This window comes from Dryobates pubescens, chromosome 11 (assembly GCF_014839835.1).
Source record: "Dryobates pubescens isolate bDryPub1 chromosome 11, bDryPub1.pri, whole genome shotgun sequence".
Taxonomy (NCBI): Eukaryota; Metazoa; Chordata; class Aves; order Piciformes; family Picidae; genus Dryobates; species Dryobates pubescens.
The window spans coordinates 14686819-14704482 of NC_071622.1; the positions used below are offsets into that span (position 1 = coordinate 14686819).

A 17664-nucleotide genomic window follows, 5' to 3' on the forward strand; every position below is an offset into this window, starting at 1 on the left:
CTTTGAAGTTTGCAGCAGTTCCTCAAAACCTCCTGCAACAGGGCTTCTGTACCAAAGTTCTCTGTCATACTGAGGAAGCAGCGATTGTTCAGCCTGGAGAAGAGAAGGCTCTAGGCAGACCTTAGAGCAGCCTTCTTGTACCTGAAGGGTGCCTAAAAGAAGGCTGCAGAGGGACTGTTAGGTTGGATGTTAGGAACAAGTTCTGCACCATGAGAGTGGTGGCACACTGCAACAGGTTGCCCAGGGAGGTAGTTGAAGCCCCATCCCTGGAGATATTTAAGGTGAGGTTTGGCAAAGCTCTGAGCATCCTGATCTGGTGGAGGATGTCTCTGCTGACTGCAGGGGGATTAGACCAGGTGACCTTTGGAGGTCCCTTCCAATCCAAACCATTCTCTGATAACTTTAAGTAGGACCCAAGGTAAAATACAGCTGAACAGAACAAGACAGCTATACTCTGTCTATAAACACTACATTCCTTCCCCCCCATCTGCATGGAAGTGCACACTGGAATGTATGTAATGGATAAATAGAATTCCTTTATCCTTTTGTTTTTCTGTAGAGCTGCTAGAAAGATTTGGGTGACTGGAATTCAAGATACTTGCTTTGTCTTTTTACCCTGAGGCAGAGGAAGTGAGCACCAGAGCTTTCTCCAGTTCAGGTAAGTAAATATCTTTACCTCCATAGCTTACATGGAATTAAGTTCATGGTAAACAAAGAATTTGTGGGAACCTTCCTTAAGTGGAGGAACTGATTTGCTCTGTTACAAAATACAGTTTAAAAGGGAGCTGAGAATTTGAATATGTTTTTTTCCCTTTATTTACTAGTTGAAGGACCCATCATACTGAATTCAGCTTTGAAAAGTGGGAATCCTCTTCTGTGCAGAACTGAAACAGGACCTTTGATAGTTGTCTTGAATAAAAACTGAAGCAAAAATGTCTGTTATAGATCCCTATCAACACATTGTGGTAAGTAGTTTTGGATCTTCTGTCTCTGTCTTGTCTCTGGAATGCGTCCTCTTAGAAGTTGCTCTGGATAAGCCCACAGCATTAGGATTATCATCGAGTCCTTAAAGGTGTGGGAAGTGTGGCCATCTTGTCCAACCCCCCTGTAGTCAGCAGGGACACCTCCAACTACATCAGGCTGCCCAGGACATGGAATTTGATCTTGAATGCCTCTAGGGATGGGGCCTCAACCACATTCCTGGGCAACCTGTTCCAGTGTCTCAGCACCCTCACTGGAAAGAATTTCTTCCTAATCTCCAGTCTAAATCTGCCCTCCTCAAGCTTCAATCCATTCCCTCTCATCCTATCACTCCAAGCCCTTGTAAAAAGTCCCTCCCCAGCTCTCCTGTAGCCCCCTTCTGGTACTGGAAGGCTGCTTTAAGATCTCCCTGGAGCCTTCTCTTCTCCAGACTGAAGAGCCCCAGCCCTTGCAGCCTGTCCTCATAGGGGAGGTGGTCCAGCCCTTGGCCTGGATAAACACTGAATCTGCAGTTCCTGAAATCTGGACACAGACTGGGTGTGTTCACATCAGGCACTTTTCCTAACAGTCCCAGCGTCTCCTGGCAGGAGAAGTGCTATGTACTCACAGACAGTTAGGCTCCACTTGTTACAGTGTTGAACTCTCATTGCTAAAGATACTGCCTGAACTTCCTTGTCATGAGCTCTTATCAATTATGTGGCTTCTGCCCCACACAGTCACATCCCTTACAAGAGTTTGCAGCCAGCAGATGCCAAACTTGTGTTTTACTCACCCTGTGGTGCTCTGAATGCTGTTGCAAAGACAAACTTCAGGTTGATGTCTGTATTTAACAGCCTTGAAACAGGAGACTAGCTTCCTCCTCTCTGCATCAGTGCCCTCTCCTGGCTGGAATGTCGTAGCTATGCCTGTCTGGGATAGCTCTTGAGGCATTCAATTTCAGTGAATCATTCACAGAAAAGATACTAAGATATCATAGAATGGTTTGGGTTGGAATACACCTTAAAGATCATCTAGTTCCAACCCTCCTGCCATGGGCATGGATACCTTCCACTAGACCAGGTTGCTAAAGGCCTCATCCAACCTGGCCTTGAGCACCTCCAGTGAGGGGGCATCCACTGCCTCCCTGGGCAACTGTTCCAGTGTCTCACCACCCTCACTGGAAAGAATTTCTTCCTAATCTCCAGTCTAAATCTGCCCTCCTCAAGCTTCAATCCATTCCCTCTCATCCTAACACTCCAAGCCCTTGTAAAAAGTCCCTCCCCAGCTCTCCTGTAGCTCCCTTCAGGTACTGGAAGGCTGCTCTAAGGTCTCCCTGGAGCCTTTGCTTCTCCAGGCTGACCAGCCCCAGCCCTCTCAGCCAGTGGCCATAGGGGAGGTTCTCCAGCCCTCTCACCATCTTCATTGCTTCCTCTGGACCTACTTCAGCAGCTCCATGTCCTTCTTATGATGGGAGTACCAGAACTGGATGCAGTGCTGCAGGTGGGGTCTCAGCAGAGCAGAGGGTCAGAATCCCCTCCCTGTCCTGCTGCTGTCAGTGCTTTGGATGAGCCCAGCACACCGCTGCCTTCTGGGCTGCTGGTGACCATTGCTGGCTTCTGGTGAGTTTTCATCAACTGACAACCCCAAGTCCTTATGACCTGGATCATAATGAATAGAATGGAGCTCTAGAATATAGTAGGAGCTCTCTGTCAGCCCAGAACCTCTGCTGTTGGGGGTGTTGCAAATGCAAGAAGGAACATTGTTAATGTAAGAGCTGATCCTATAATTGCTTGAAAAGTGAATGGAAGTTCTTGAGGTAAGAACAATGTGGATGTCATGACTATCTCTTGCTTGAGAAAACAGGCAAACAGCAGTCAGAGTTGGGAGGGGAGTAAAGGAGGCAGGAGGGAGTTTGAAGGGATTGTAGAATCATACAATGTCAGGGGTTGGAAGAGACCTCTAGTGATCATGGAGTCCAAACCCCCCTGCCAAAGCAGGACCAGCTGGGGCATGTCACACAGGAACGTATCCAGGAGAGTTTTGAAAGTCTCCAGAGAAGGAGACTCTGCAACCTCTCTGGGCAGCCTGGCCCAGGACCTTCACAGGAAAGAAGTTTTCCTCACATTGAGGTGGAACTTCCCATGTTCTAGTTTGTATTCATTGTCCCTTGTCATATCATAGGACATCACTGAAAAGAGCCTGGCACCTTCATCTTGACACTCACCCCTCCTGTATTTATAGACATTGATAAGATCCCCTCTCAGCCTTCAGTTCTCCAGACTAAACAGTCCCAAGTCTCTCAGTCTTTCTTCATAGCAGAGATATTCAAGTCCCTTCATCATCCTTGTAGCTGGGGAGCTGTGGGATGAGAACAGGAGATGTTAAACCATGGCTGTCCTTGATACTGGGAAAACATTCTGAATGAAAGCAACAGAGAGTAAATACTGAGCAGAGGAGTTTCTGTAACTCAGAAGAGCCAGGTTTAGAGACGGCACAGGGAAAACTCTAAATCTAGGGAGAAGAATGAAGTGGCCTTCCAAGGAGTGGATGAGGGAACTGGGGTTGTTCATCCTGGAGAAGAGGAGTCTGAGGAGCGACCTGGTGCTCTACAACTCCCTGAAAAGAGGTCTGAGCCAGGTTGGGGTTGGTCTCTTCTCACAAATAACAAGTGATAGGACCAGGGGAAATGGCTTTAAGTTGCACAGGTGGCGGTTGAGGTTGGACATTAGGAGAAACTTCTTCATTGAAAGGGTTCACAAACACTGGAACAGGCTGCCCAGGGAGATGGCTGCATCCCCATCCCTGCAGATGTTTCAAGGATGTACAGATGTGCTTCTGAGGGACATGGTTTAGCACCAACCTTCATAGAGTTAGAGAAGGGTTGGACTGGATTCTCTCAAGGGCCTTTTCCAACTGAAGTGGGACACACACATAAAGCTCAGTCACTGACTAACAAGATTTATGGGTTTGAGTTCCTTGTGAGCTTCTGAATGGTTTATTCCAACTGGCTTAGATTTTTGAAGGTATGCAGATGTTGCTCCACTCACTGTTGCAACACTGAAGTGATTTATATACCATGGTCTATTTTTCAGAAGTAATTGAGGAGTTGGCAATGTACAGATTTTTATCAAGGCTTTGGGTGAACGTAAATCACCTCAGAACATGCAGCTTAGTCACCTGAGCTAGCAGGGGCTGCATTTATAAAGGTATTCAGAGGCAAGACACTTCTTCAGCCTGCAGAAGAGAATGATCTAGGGAGACTTTATAGTAGCCTTCCAGTACCTGAAGAGGGCCTACAAGAACCTGGGGGATTGTTTAACGTCCCTTTTAACCCAAACCATTCTATGAAGCAATGCTTCTGAAAGTTGTCCCAGCTGAAACTATGAACATTGAGATCTTTTAATGCCCTTAGAAACTGGATCCTAAGTGGAAAATTGCCTTCATTTCCATTTGCACTTAAGTTGGTTTGGTGGTAAGAAAAGATCTGGACTTGGGAGCTTCCTGTATCTCTGTGGCTTTATTTATTTCTTTTTCTCACTGAGAGGCAGATAGTTTATTTTAATAGTTGAAAGTGTCTTCCAAGTGTGTGACTATGGCCAAATATTAATAACTCTGTAATGATAACCCTCAGGGTGTTATTCTGGGTGAGGCATGGGGAGAGGAGATAATGTTTTTCTGTCTTGCCAGACCTCTGTGTACTTGCATGCATCTCAGAGGGTACCAGATCTTAAACCAGACTTAACTTGCTTGGCAGAACAACAGCTGGACCAGTGGGGTTTGAAGTCAAGAAAAAGCAGCTCTTCTGATAGTGTTAGCAAACCAGTAATAGAAACTGGTGGAGTTACTCTACTGCTGTAATGAGAACACACTGGGAAGTGGTGGTTTGGGCTTGTTTTATGAATCCCTGGATGGTTTGTGTTGGGAAGGACCTTAACAGCTCATCTAGTCCATCTTGCCACTGCAGTCAGCAGGGACATCTGCAGCTACAGCAGGTGGCTCAGAGCCATAAACAGTCTGACCTGGAATGGGTCTAGGGATGGGGCATCTACCACCACTCTAGGCAGCTCTCACCACACTCAGTGTAAAAAATGTCTTCCTTCTCTCCAGTTGGTTTCTCACTCTTGACCATTAAACCATCACCTCTTGTCCTGTCACAACAGGCCCTGCTCAAAAGTCTGTCCCCAGCTTTCTTATTGGTCCCTTTAAGCCCTGAAAGGCTACTTGAAAGTCTCCCTGGAGCCTTCTCTTTTCCAGACTGAACAATCCCAACCCTCTCAGCCTGGCCTCATAGCAGAGGGCTTCCAGCCCTCACATTATTGCTGTGGCCTCCTCTGGCACCACTCAAACAGGTTCCTGTCTCTGCTGTGCTGAGAACTCCCATATTTTTGATGGTAGGCATTTTACTTAGACATGCAAATTCCAGGAGTAAGCCCAGGAGATGCTTTACTTTTGCAGAAGGGCTTTCTGTCAGGGAGCATCTTGTAGAATCTGTGGTTTCCAGCCAGGAGTCTGGAGCATAGAACTGCAGGCGAGTTCCAGCTGTGAGCTAAAGCCAGCACACCCATGTCCTGGACTTGTAACTTAATTATAACTCCAGCATCCGCCTGCTTGCTGAATGTTCAGTGATCTCCCACTTGTGGCCTCTAGTGAGGAGAGGCTCTTTCTTAACAGCTGAGAAGGAGGAGGAGGGTGGTGTGTTTGTACATGGGGCTGTTTCTCTTAATTATAAGGTTATCTCTGACAAAGGAGTTACATCCTTCTGGGTGAACAAACTTTAAGGCCAGCACCGCATTGTGAAACCCACACTTGGATGATCTGATGTGCGTGTTAAGGTGGCACCCACTGAGGAAACAGCTTCCAGCACTTTCAAGAAGCAAACAGAAAACAAGGGGCAGTGAGAGTTGCTGTTTTCTGGAGATTCATAGAATGGGTTGGGTTAGAAGGGACCTTAAACTTCAACTAGTTCCAGTCCCCTGCCATGGGCTGGGACACCTTCCATTAGACCAGGTTGTTCAAGGCCTCATCTTGGCCTTGAACACCTCGAAAGAGGCATCCACAAGCTTCCTGGGCAGCCTGTTCCAGTGTCTCACCACCCTCATGGGAAAGAATTTCTTCCAAATCTCCAGTCTAAATCTACCCTCCTTAAGCCCCTTGTCCTATCACTACAAGCCCTTGTCAAAAGTCCCCCATCAGCTTTCTTGTACACCCTCTTCAGGTACTGGAAGGCTGCTCTAAGGTCTCTGTGGAGCCCTCTCTTCTCCAGGCTGAACAATCCCAGCTTTCTCAGCCTGTCCCCACAGGGGAGGTGCTCCAGCCCCCTGATCCTCTTCATGGCCTCCTTTGGACCTGCTCCCACAGTTTGATTTGGAGCTTGTAACAATTTCTGAAGCAGGGGAATGGCAGAGCTGGAGTGACTTGCTGTAGCTGTGTTCACAGCAGTACCAGCTATTCTCAGATGCCTACTAAAATCCTTCTTTACCCTGTTGTGTTGGGAAACCTTGGGCTTTATTTGCCATGTAGCAGAGGCAGAAGCTTGTCAGGGAAAAATCCCAACCTCCTTCTCGTCCACCTCGGAAGCTGTGATGCAAAAGGTGATATCTGTCATGAAATCATTGATGTGTCTTCATGTCAGCAAGAGGCAGGCTGTGAAGCTGGAGTTGCTTCTCAACAAATGTGGACTCCCAAGGTCTCTTCTTCTAGTATCAGGTGATAGAATGAGAGGAAATGGCCTGACATTGTGCCAGGGGAGGTTCAGGTTGGAAATTAGGAAAAATTTCTTTGCTACAAGAGTGGTCAGGGATTGGAACAGGTTGCCCAGGAAAGTGGTGGAATCACTGTCCCTGGAGGTGTTCAAGAAACCTGTGGACATGGCACTTGGGGACATGGTTTAATGGCCATGGTGGTGTTGGGTTGATGGTTGGACTCAATAATCTCAGAGGTCCTTTCCAGCCCCAGGAGAGCTGGGAAGGTACTTGTCACAAAGGTATGGAGTGACAGGACCAAGGGCAATGGCTTCAAACTGCAAGAAGCTTGATTTAAATGAGACATTAGGAAGAAATTCTTCTCCCTGAGGGTGCTGAGGCACTGGAACAGGTTGCCCAGAAAAGCTGTGGAAACTCCAAGCCTGGAAATGTTCAAGGCCAGGTTGGATGAGACCTTAAGCAACCTGGTCTAATAGGAGGTGTCCCTGCCCACGGAGGGCGGGGTTGGAACTAGATGATGTTTAAGGTCCCTTCCAACCCAAACTGTTCTGTGATTCTATGAGGAAGTAGGGAGGCAGTAGGAAAAGCCTGAATAAGGGGATCTCAATAGCTCAAGGCTATTGTCCATCATTTTAGATAAACTTCAATGAATCTTCTGAGTCTGGTGCTTCCCCATTTTCCTCCTGACTGGAATGTGTTGTAAGATTGTGCACCTTTGGTTAGTTGTTTTGCTGCCCACAACTGAGACACAGTGTGTGTGTTCATGTGTTACACAAGGTTAATGGGTGCTTAGGAAATGAAAGCCAATACCACAGTTTCCATATTGCCTGAACACCATCCTGGGAAACTTGCCCTGTGGGAGACCCTGCTTTAGCAGGAGGGGCTGGACTAGGTGACCTCCAGAGGTCTCTTCCAACCCCCACTATGCTGGAATTCTGGTTTAGAAATGGAAGCCTGAGGTAGGGGTGTCTCACTGTGCTTGAGAAGTGACTACCTGAGGGCAACTCCTGATGCAGCTGTAAGAGCAGCAGCATGGACTGAGCCATGCAGAAGCAGAGCTCAGATGTGAGCTGGGCTTCTCCCAGTGTACCCGAGTTCCTGCTGCAGGAGAGAAAGCTGGTGCCCTCCAGGTTCTACCAGCATATGAGTCAATGTCTAGGCACTGTGGGCAGCCTTGAGAGGCTTAACACTGGCAGTCAGATGGCAGTGCAGACATGAGTGCTGAGAGGCACTTGTGTGGGGCCTGAGCCTGGCTCTATGCACAAGCCTCAAAACATACCCACAGGGCTCTGCCCTGTGTCACTGTGACTCTCACAGGACTCTAACCTGTGTCCTTGTGGAGGCCAGTGCTGTCTGCCTTGCAGTGTGCAGTGGTATCTCACTTTGGTGTGCAGCAGGTTGGTGAGACTTAGGGCTCCGGAGGTAAAGCACAGAGTGAGTTACAGATCTCTTTTCATGCAGGTTTTTGCATTTGTTTCTTAATTTCACATGTTTTTTTACTCCTCTACTTTGTTCAGGACAGACCTGTTGTAGCAAGGCAGCTCCTGCTTCATGTTTGGGCTTTGGAGGAAACAGAAAGCTCCAGAGGCTGCATGCAAGTTGCTTGTAGCTGTTTGAGCAGCTTGTTCTTCACCTTCCTTCTTTAGTCTTAGGGTCACTTGCACACTGAACACTGATGCCTACTAAAAAGGGCATACTGTGGGCATTGCTAACTCTACCCCTTGTTTGTGCAGGATGCCTCGAGCTCTTCCACAACCTATACCTTGAAATCATAGAATGGCTTAAGTTGGAAGGGACCTTTAGAGATCATTTACTCCAAACCCCCTTCCATGGGCGAGGAGATCTCTCAACTATACTTGGTTGCTCAAGGCCTGATCCAGCCTGGCCTTGAACACTGGCAGGCATGGGGCATCCACAATCTCCCTGGGCAACCTGTTCCAGAGTCTCACCACCCTTATACTGAAGAACTTCTTCCTAAAATCCAGTCATAACCTACTTTCCCTCAGCTTCAAACCATTCCCCCTCATCCTGTTGATAGACACCCTTACGAGAAGTCCCTCTGCAACCTTCCTGCAGTCTCCTTTCAGGTATTGGAAGGCAGCTCTAAAATGCCCCCAGTCTTCTCCAGACTGAACAACCCCAGCTCCCTCAGTGTATCCTCATAGCAGAGGTGCTCCAGGCTTTGGATCATCCTTGTGGCCCTCCTCTGGACTCTCTCCAACAGCTCTGTGTCCTTCTTATGCTGGGGACACCAGAACTGGATGTAGTATTCAAGGTGGGGTCTCACAAGAGTAAAGGGGCAGAATCCTCTCTTTTGCCTTGCTGGCCACACTCCTTGGTACAGCCCAGCACACGGTTTGCTGTATCTTTGTGCTGAGAGAAGGCAAAGGCAGACACCAGCGCACTGTAAAAATAGCCCCCTTGAAATGTTTTTTCCTTTCCCTGCTAACCTGTCCCTGCCTGACTCAATGCCTTCAAGCAGGCTGTGTGGAGAGGAGGAGTGTTGTTCATTGAGATTAGTAGGTGTGGCTGCAGGAAAATCAAGTAGAAGGGCTGACCTTCCAGTAAAGCTGCAGGGTGCAGCTCAGCTCTGAGATGCTCTATCCAGTATGAGTTTCACTTACATTTTGACTGGGTGATTTCTCTCTCTCTGTTTTTGGACAAAATGAAACCTATTTTGATAGATTTTTTTTTTGGGGGGTGTGTGTGGATTTCTGGAGTTTAATCACCTCTAACTCTCTGACTTGCAGGTGGAACACCAGTACTCACACATATTCACTGTGACAGTAAGGAAAGCCACCAATGTCACCAAAGGAGCCATTGGTGACATGCGTGAGTATTTTCTGTTTTGTCTCTTTCTTCCAGGAGCCTGTGGCTGGAGGCAGAGGGAGGTGACATATCATGCTTGAAATGATTGCTAGTGGGCTAGTGGGGTTGGTTTGTATCTTGCTTGTTAAAGCTGGGGCAAAGCACCCAGTTCATGGCTCACTCGCTAACTCCAAAGGCAGATTTGCTGCTGCTTCTTTCCACTGATCCCAGAAAGCTGAGTGAATTGTAAACTATTTGCCTACCAGCAACACCTACCCTGAGCCTTTTGGCTCAGTCAGAAGTGCTGCTATGAAGAGGAGTGAAACCGGCAATTGGGCTGCCTTCAAAAGGCTGTGGTTTGGTGGTGGGAACACTTAGAACGAAGCCAAGGAGTTTGCTGAGTCACTGCAGTAAGAAGCAAAAGCAGAAACCTCAAAGTGGATAAGCAGATCTCCTGCTGTCTGTGCAGGACACCAGCACTTCTGCCCTGTTCTGATCGGCTTCTGAGCCTCTGGGCTTTGCAGCTGAACAGGAAACCACTGGGAAGAATGACCCAGGAAAACTTCTCTACTCTTGAGGGGGGAAGAGAGAGCCAACAATGTACTGGCTGAAGCTTAAAGGAGTATTCCTGTTCCTTGGGTACAACTGTTGCACTGTCAGGTTGCTCTCTGTTGCCCTGGTGCTTCATGCAGAGCATGCCATAGCCTGGGACTTGCAGGTTGGGACTGGGAGGATGATTGTGGTGCCTTGCTCCTGCTCTCTCCTCAGGCTCACTTGGCATATTCATAGACTTGCTGAATGGTTTCAGTTGGAAGGGACTTTGAAGGTCATCTGGTTCTAATCCTGCTGCCACGGGCAGGGTCACCACTCAACTAGACTTGGCTGCTCAAGGCCCTGTCCTCCCTGGCCTTAAACATCTCCAGGGAGGGGCCATCCACAGCTTCTCTAGGCAACCTGTTCCATAGTTTCACCACCCTCATACTGAAGAACTTCTTCCTAAGATCCAGTCTAAACCTACTTTCCCTCAGCTTAAAACCATTCCCCCTTGTCCTGTCACTGGACACCCATGTGAAAAGTTCTCTCTCCAGCCTTCCTGTAGGATCCCTTCATGTATTGTAAGGCAGTTCTAAGGTCCCCCCCAGAGCCTTCTCTTCTCCAGGCTGAATAACCTCAGCTGCCTCAGCCTACCCTCATAGCAGAGGTGTTCCAGCCCTTGGATAATCTTTGTGGCCCTCCTCTGCACTCTCTCCAGCAGTTCTGTGTTGTTGTTATGCTGGAGACACTAGAAGTGGATGCAGCACACCTAAGCCATTCTGTGATTCATGGGACACTGTGAGGAGCATGAGAAGGTGGTTGAAATGGGGACCCCATGATGTGATGTTAAAGGGATTATGGGAAGGGTGAAGAACACCAGAAGACTATGACTGTTTTAGTGTATTTTTATTGTCCCCTCAGGAAATGCTCCTGCAGTATAAATTCCAAATATCAGTGTCATCAGATTATTTCTTTTCCAGAGAAAACTCATATCTTACCAAATCACCAAACCCAAAAAGCTATTCAAGAAGAACTTTTTGTTTTGCTAAAACTTGACAGAGCTGCGCTCAAGGGCCTCTGAAAGCTGCTTAATTACCTGTCTGAGGCAGCTACAGTGCTTCATAGCCTGAAGCATTTCCAACCTGGGGTACCTCAGTGGGAGCTTCAAAGTTCCTGGGGCTTCTTCCTGGAGCAGCAAAACCCCTGAAGTGAAAAATCCCCTGATTGTTGCTTCTATTTTTATTTTAGGAAAATGAAAACTCTTTTTCTTTCCCATGTTGACCCAAAGCTTGGTGGGTTGGAGCCTGGAGGCTGTTTGATCACATCACTTAATCATGTTAATTGCTTAAGCATGAAGCAGTGAGCAGTGGAGGTGGATTTTGTATCATGTTTGCTCTCTTTTTACTTATCAGGCTTGCCAAGACTTTCTGGACTAGTTGTGAAAGATCTGAGTGAATCAAAGCTGATTAAAGATAGGGAAGCCCTTAATTTTTCTGGGGTTTGTGATAGTTCTGTTTCTCTCTACAGCTTCCTGAAAGGAGGTTGGAGACAGGTAAGGATCAGTCCCTTCTCCCTCCTAACAAGTCATAGGAAGAGAGGAAATGGCCTCAAATTGTGCCAGGGGAGGTTTAGGTTGGGTATTAGAAGAAACTTCTTCACTGGAAGGGTTCTCAAACACTGGAACAGGCTGCCCAGGGAGGTGATCAAATCCCCATCCCTGCAGGTGTTTCAAACAGGCAGAGCTGTGGTGCTGAGGGATGTGGTTTAGCACCAGCCTTGGTAGAGTTAGAGGATAGTTGGACTCAATGATCTTAAAGGCCTTTTCCAGCTGAAATGATTCCAGTTTTTCATTTTAAGGATTTGAGGTCTGTTTCTGCTCAAGGAGTTTGAGAGAAGAGGTCTGGTGTACACGGTGCCTCAATTCTTTTGGTGGGCATGGCGTGCCCATGATTTCTCTGGCATAGTTATCCCCCACCTCTCTCCTCAAGCCTGAGCTGGGGACATAAGCAGTATTTTAAGGAAACTTGTCAAGAGTTCTTGAGCTCTTCATTACTGGGGAGCGTGAATGGTTGTGTCATCCTTACAGCTAGGGAATAGGTGCCCACTGCACTGCAACCTGCCATGAGTTTCCTGCAGGGAACAGCTCACACACAGCACTGCTGACTCAAGGCATATTTTTAGTGGTCTGGCTGATCTGTGTGGTTGAAACAACAGAGAGAGCTTCCAGGGATAGCTTTCAGTCTTCTCTCTTTATTTGATTTGGCTGGGATTTCCCATTGTCTCTGCAAACTTGAACATTTTTGTGGAGGGATCTGACAAAGACAAGCAATCAAATCCAAATCTGGGTCATACCAGGATCTGAGGAGCTAAGCTACAGTAGCTGCTTTTATTCCTCACTTAAAGCACATCAAAGCAAACAAAAATGGCAATAATTGCATCAGAAACATTTTCCAGGCAAATGGATTTCATACGTGTGAAGGAAGTTGGGCTGCTTGCAGCAGTTTGTCATTCTGTGGGGGTGTGTTTGGAGCCCCACCATGAGAACTGCTGTAAGAGTACATGACCCACGATGAGAGCTGGCTGAAGGGGAACCTCATGAAAAGTTCAATAGGAACAAGTGCATCTGGGGAGGAACAACCCCCTGCACTAGTAAAGAGTAAGGGTGTCCTGCTGGAAGGCAGCTCAATGGGGAAACACCTTGGAGTCCTAGTGGACAGCAAGTTATCCATGGAACAGCAATATGCCCTTGTGACCAAGAGGACTAATGGTATCCTGGGGTGCATCAAGAAAAGGTCTAGGGAGGTTCTCCCCCTCTACTCTGCCCTGGTGAGACCACACCTGGGATAGTCTGTCCAGTTTGGGGTTGCCCAATTCAAGAGAGACAGGGATCTGCTGGAGAGATTCCATCAGAGAGCTATGAGGATGATGAAGGGACTTGAACATCTGTGCTATGAAGAAAGGCTGAGAGAGCTGGTGCTGTTTAGTCTGGAGAGGAGAAGGCTGAGAGGGGATCTTATCAATATCTATAAACATGGGTGTCAAAACGAAGGTGCCAGGCTCTTTTGGGTACAAACTGGAACACAGGAGGTTCCACCTCAACATGAGGAGAAAATTCTTTACTGTGAGGGTGCTGGAGCCCTGGAGCAGGCTGCCCAGGGAGGTTGTGGAGTCTCCTTTGGAGACTTTCAAAACCCATCTGGATGTGTTCCTGTGTGACCTGCCCTACATGATCCAAGTCCCTTGTTATTTCAGGTCCATTTGCTGTTGCCTTTGTGTAGCAGCATTTACTGATTCCCCTTGGTTTAATATTAGGGTGGCCCTTTCCAGGTAACTTTCACACCCTAGATGCTGTCCTATCAACATCCCATTGGTGCAGCTCTATCTTCACAAAAGATTTCACATCTGGTTTAGTGACTACTTCTCTTACAGCTGTGCTCAACCATTCTGGCTAAGACTTTTGACAGTCTGGAAGATTAATGATTCAAGCAGCTGCAGCAGATGTGTGGTTTGTTGACTCTGGCTGGCCACCAAACTGCTGTATCACTCCCCCTCCAACAGGATGGAGGGAAAAAGTAAGATGAAAAAAGCTTTCATGGTTCACAATGAGGACAGGGAGATCTCCAACCTACTGCCACCATGTGAAAACCACAAATGCTTTACAGTGATGGTGGTGAGACACTGGAACAGATTGCCATGGGAAGTTGTAGATGTCCACTTCCTGGAGGTGTTCAAGGCCAGGTTGGATAAGGCCTTGAGCAACCTGGTCTAGTGGAAGGTGTCCCTGCCCATGGCAGCAGGGTCAGAACTAGATGATCTTTAAGGTCCCTTCCAATCCAAACTATTCTATGAATCTATGAAATAATCTTTCCTTTATTGCCAGTTATTTCCTTTATTGGCAGTTAATTGTGACAGAGTAGGGTGGTGAGAAGCAAAACTACACCCACCTCAATCCCTGCACCTCCCTTCTTCCCAGGCTCAGCTTCACTCCTGACTCTTCCGCAGCCCCCAAGTGCTGCAGGGGACAACTGGGGGTTGCAGTCAGTCTGTAATACGCTCTCTCTGCCACTCCTTCCTCATGCTTCTCTGCCTCCAATGTGTCATCCCTTCCGCAGCATAGTCCTTCATGACCTTCTCCAATGTGGGTCCTTCCCATGGGCTATGCTCCAGTACTTCCATGAGGTACTCTTCCTCAGGAACATACTGCTCCAGTGTGGGCACTTTCCACATGCTGCAGTCCTTCAGGAATGTTTTGTTCCCTTGTGGGTCCCACATGTGCCACAGTTCCTGCCAGAAAACATGCTTCTGCGTGGGCTTCTCTCCAAAGGCTGCAGCTCTTGACAGGAGTCTGCTCTTGTGGGGGTTCTGCATGGGCTATGACTTCCTTCAGAGCCCATCCACCTGCTCCACTGTGAAATCCTCCACAGGATGCAGTGCGGATCTCTGTTCCACCATGCTCTTCCTCTGGCTACAGAGGGACAACCTCAGTCACTATGAGGGAATATCTACTCTGGCACCTGGAGCACCTCCTCCTTCTTCACTGGCTTGATATCTGCATGGTTACTTCTCTTGCATTCCCACTCCTCTCTCACAACCACTAGCAGCTCACAGCTCCTGTCTTAGCCTCACCGAGCAGCTCTGCACCATCTTGAAGTCAGCTTAAACTGGCTCTGTCTGACCTTGGGGCAGCATCTGGTATCTTCTTACAGAAGTTACCTCTTCAGCCCTCTGCTTACTAGAATCTGACACATAAACCAAATATGAGGTGGAATATCTCAAAACCTGCATGTTCTTGATGAGGACTTGGTTATCTTAATTACTTAGCTTGCTGCTGGTCACAAAGGTCAATAGACATTGTGAAATTGAGGCCACAGCTGGAGTACTTATTACTCTCTACAACTACCTGAAGGGAGGTTGTAGACAGACGGATGTTGGTCTCTTCTCCCAGGCAAGCAGTACCAGAACAAGAGGACACAGTCTCAGGCTGCGCCAGGGGAGGTTCAGGCTGGATGTTAGAAAAAAGTTCTATACAGAAAGAGTGATTGCACATTGGAATGGGCTGCCTGGGGAGGTGGTGGAGTCACCATCACTGGAGGTTTTTAGGAGGAGACTTGACGGTGCTTGGTGCCGTGGGTTAGTTGTTTGGGTGGTGTTTGATTGGTTGATGGGTTGGACGCGATGATCTTGAAGGTCTCTTCCAACCTGGTTTATTCTATGTATTCTATGTATTCTATGTAGTACTGGGTCCAATTCTGAGCTCTCCAGTACAAAAGAGATGGGGTACTACTGGAGAGAGTCCAGCAGAGGTTACAAAGATGCTGAGGGGCCTGGAGCTTCTCTGTGAGGAGGAAAGGCTGAGACCTGGGGCTGTTTAGCCTGGAGAAGGCTGGGAGGGGATCTGATCAATGCTCAGCAAGAGCTAAAGGGTAGGGGGCAAGAGGATGGGACCAGACTCTTTTCAGTGGTGCCCAGAGAAAGAACAAGGGACAATGGGCACAAACTGGAACCCGGGAGGTTCCACCTGAACAACAGGAGAAAATTCTTTGCTGTGAGGGTGCTGGAACCCTGGAGCAGGCTGCCTAGAGAGGTTGCAGAGTCCCCTCCTCTGGAGGGATTCCAAACCGACCTGGACATTGTGATCCTGGGCAACCTGCTGTGGGTGCTCCTGCATTAGCAGGGGGGTTGGACTGGATGATCTCCAGAGATCTTTTCCAACCATTCCAAGTTTGACTAGAGGATTTCCATAGGTCTTTTCCAATCATTCCAAACAAATGATCACTGTTCTGTGATCGTTTTCTCACTGGAGCTGTCATGGATTGAGTTGAATCTGCTGCTGTTAGTCATACCATGCTGCAGTCATGCCAACTTCAAAAAATGAAGGTGCTAGGTGGAGCAAAGTATTATGGGGTTTGAAGTTCAGATTGGAACATGGGAGACAGGGAGGAATGGGAGAGTAGTTTTCTGGCTTGGGCTTTTGGTTGCTTGCTGCTGCTTTCTGCTGTGCTTTTTCTGCAAAAACTGTACTTGAGCATCTGTTGAAGCATCATCAGATAACACTCCTCCTGCAAGGCTCTGCAACAGGATCTGATTTTCACAAGGGAACTGAAGAGGAAAACAATGCAAACTCCTCCCCTTTGCAGCTGAGCAACCTGGAAAAAGTAGGTCAGAGTTGGCCAATCTTCCAAGTTCTACAACCTGCACATGCAGATCTTCATGTGAGCAGGAGCTCTAAGAGGTGCTTCATGCCTAGCAGAGAGCAGAGGAGGAATTTTGACAGGATAGAATCATAGAAACATTTTGCTTGGAAAAGAACTTGAAGATCATCCAGTACAACCATTCTCTACCAAGGCTGGTGCTAAACCATGTCCCTCAGCACCACAGCTCTGTCTCTTTTAAACACCTGCAGGGAATGGGATTCAACCACCTCCCTGGGGAGCCTGTTCTGGCTTTTGAGAACCCTTTCAGTGAAGAAGTTTCTTCTCATGTCTAACACAAACATCTTCTGGAGCAACCTGAGGCCGTTTCCTCTCATCCTCTTACTTATTATTTGGGATCAGAGACCAACCCCCACCTGGCTCCAGCTTCCTTTTGGGGAGCTGTAGAGAGCATTATCTCCTATGACCCCACTTTTCTACAGAAAAGGAAGGAGGTAGAAATGTTCCCAGCTAGACCCATGCTGCACCAGTCCCTGCTAGAGCAGTCTGGATGGGCAGCTGAGTCTCTGGGTTACCAAGCTCTGTGGGCTTCAGCAACTGCTTTTGATGTGACTCTTCTCAACAGTCCTTGTAGCAGCCCTGCTGTGGTCATGTCCAGTAGTGGTCTGGGCTCTACCACCAACTGTAGCTGGGCTGGGTCTAGAGCCATGGGCTATCATAGAATAACAGAGTGGTTTGAGTGGAAGGGACCTCTTAAGGCCATCTAGTTTTGGGCAACCTGGGCCAGGGTCTCACCACCCTCACTGTCAAACAATTATTCCTTAGATCTATACTGAATCTCCATCTTTTAGTTCAAACCCATTGCCCCTTGTCCTGTCACAACAGGCCCTGCTCAAAAGTCTGTCCCCAGCTTTCTGGTTGGCCCCTTTAAGCACTGAAAGGCCACCAGAGGTCTCCCTGGTCCTTTCAATTCTCCAGGCTGAATAACCCCAACTCTTTCAGTCTGGCCTCACAGCAGAGGGGTTCTTCTCCCATGAGGAGAGGATCCTTAGAAGTTGTATATCTTTCAGTGATGAACAGTACCAGTATCAATTGCTCATGAAGTGTGTACTGCAGATGTCAGATTAACAAAGGGGCACCTGGAGACCAAATTCCCACTTCCTTGACACTTGCAATCTTTTGGCCGTGTTGCAGGGCTAGGTAGAGCGGCGCTGAAAGGTGATAGTTGTGTTGGAAATGGCCTCACCTGTTCCACACTGAAACCAACCCAGGCAATGCTGCTCTTTCTGCTTGCAAAAAGATCTTTTCAGAGAGAAACAAATCCTGCTTCTGGACACTTGCTCCACAGACAGCTCTTGTGAAATATTAGTGCAGACTTCTTCCCATCCTAGAAGAAGTTTCCTGTTACTGCCTTGCACTGTAATGATAACATCAAAGCAGTCATGCTGGCTTAGTCTAAGAATCCAGCTTGCTTGATCATTTGGGTGAAGGACCTCTTAGTCACTCTG

At 47.9% G+C, this 17664-nt stretch overlaps 1 protein-coding gene across 1 annotated transcript in view; it reads left to right on the forward strand.

Moving 5' to 3' along the window:
- The first annotated feature begins 558 nt into the window (after positions 1-558).
- The window catches only part of PLA2G4A (phospholipase A2 group IVA), a 56924-nt gene continuing 39818 nt past the window's right edge, over positions 559-17664 (forward strand). Inside the window, exons 1-3 of the mRNA XM_009910721.2 lie at positions 559-658; positions 825-965; positions 9413-9494. Of these exons, the coding sequence (XP_009909023.2) occupies positions 933-965; positions 9413-9494 (115 nt within the window). The 5' untranslated portion in view covers positions 559-658; positions 825-932. The remainder of the gene's footprint in view (positions 659-824; positions 966-9412; positions 9495-17664) is intronic.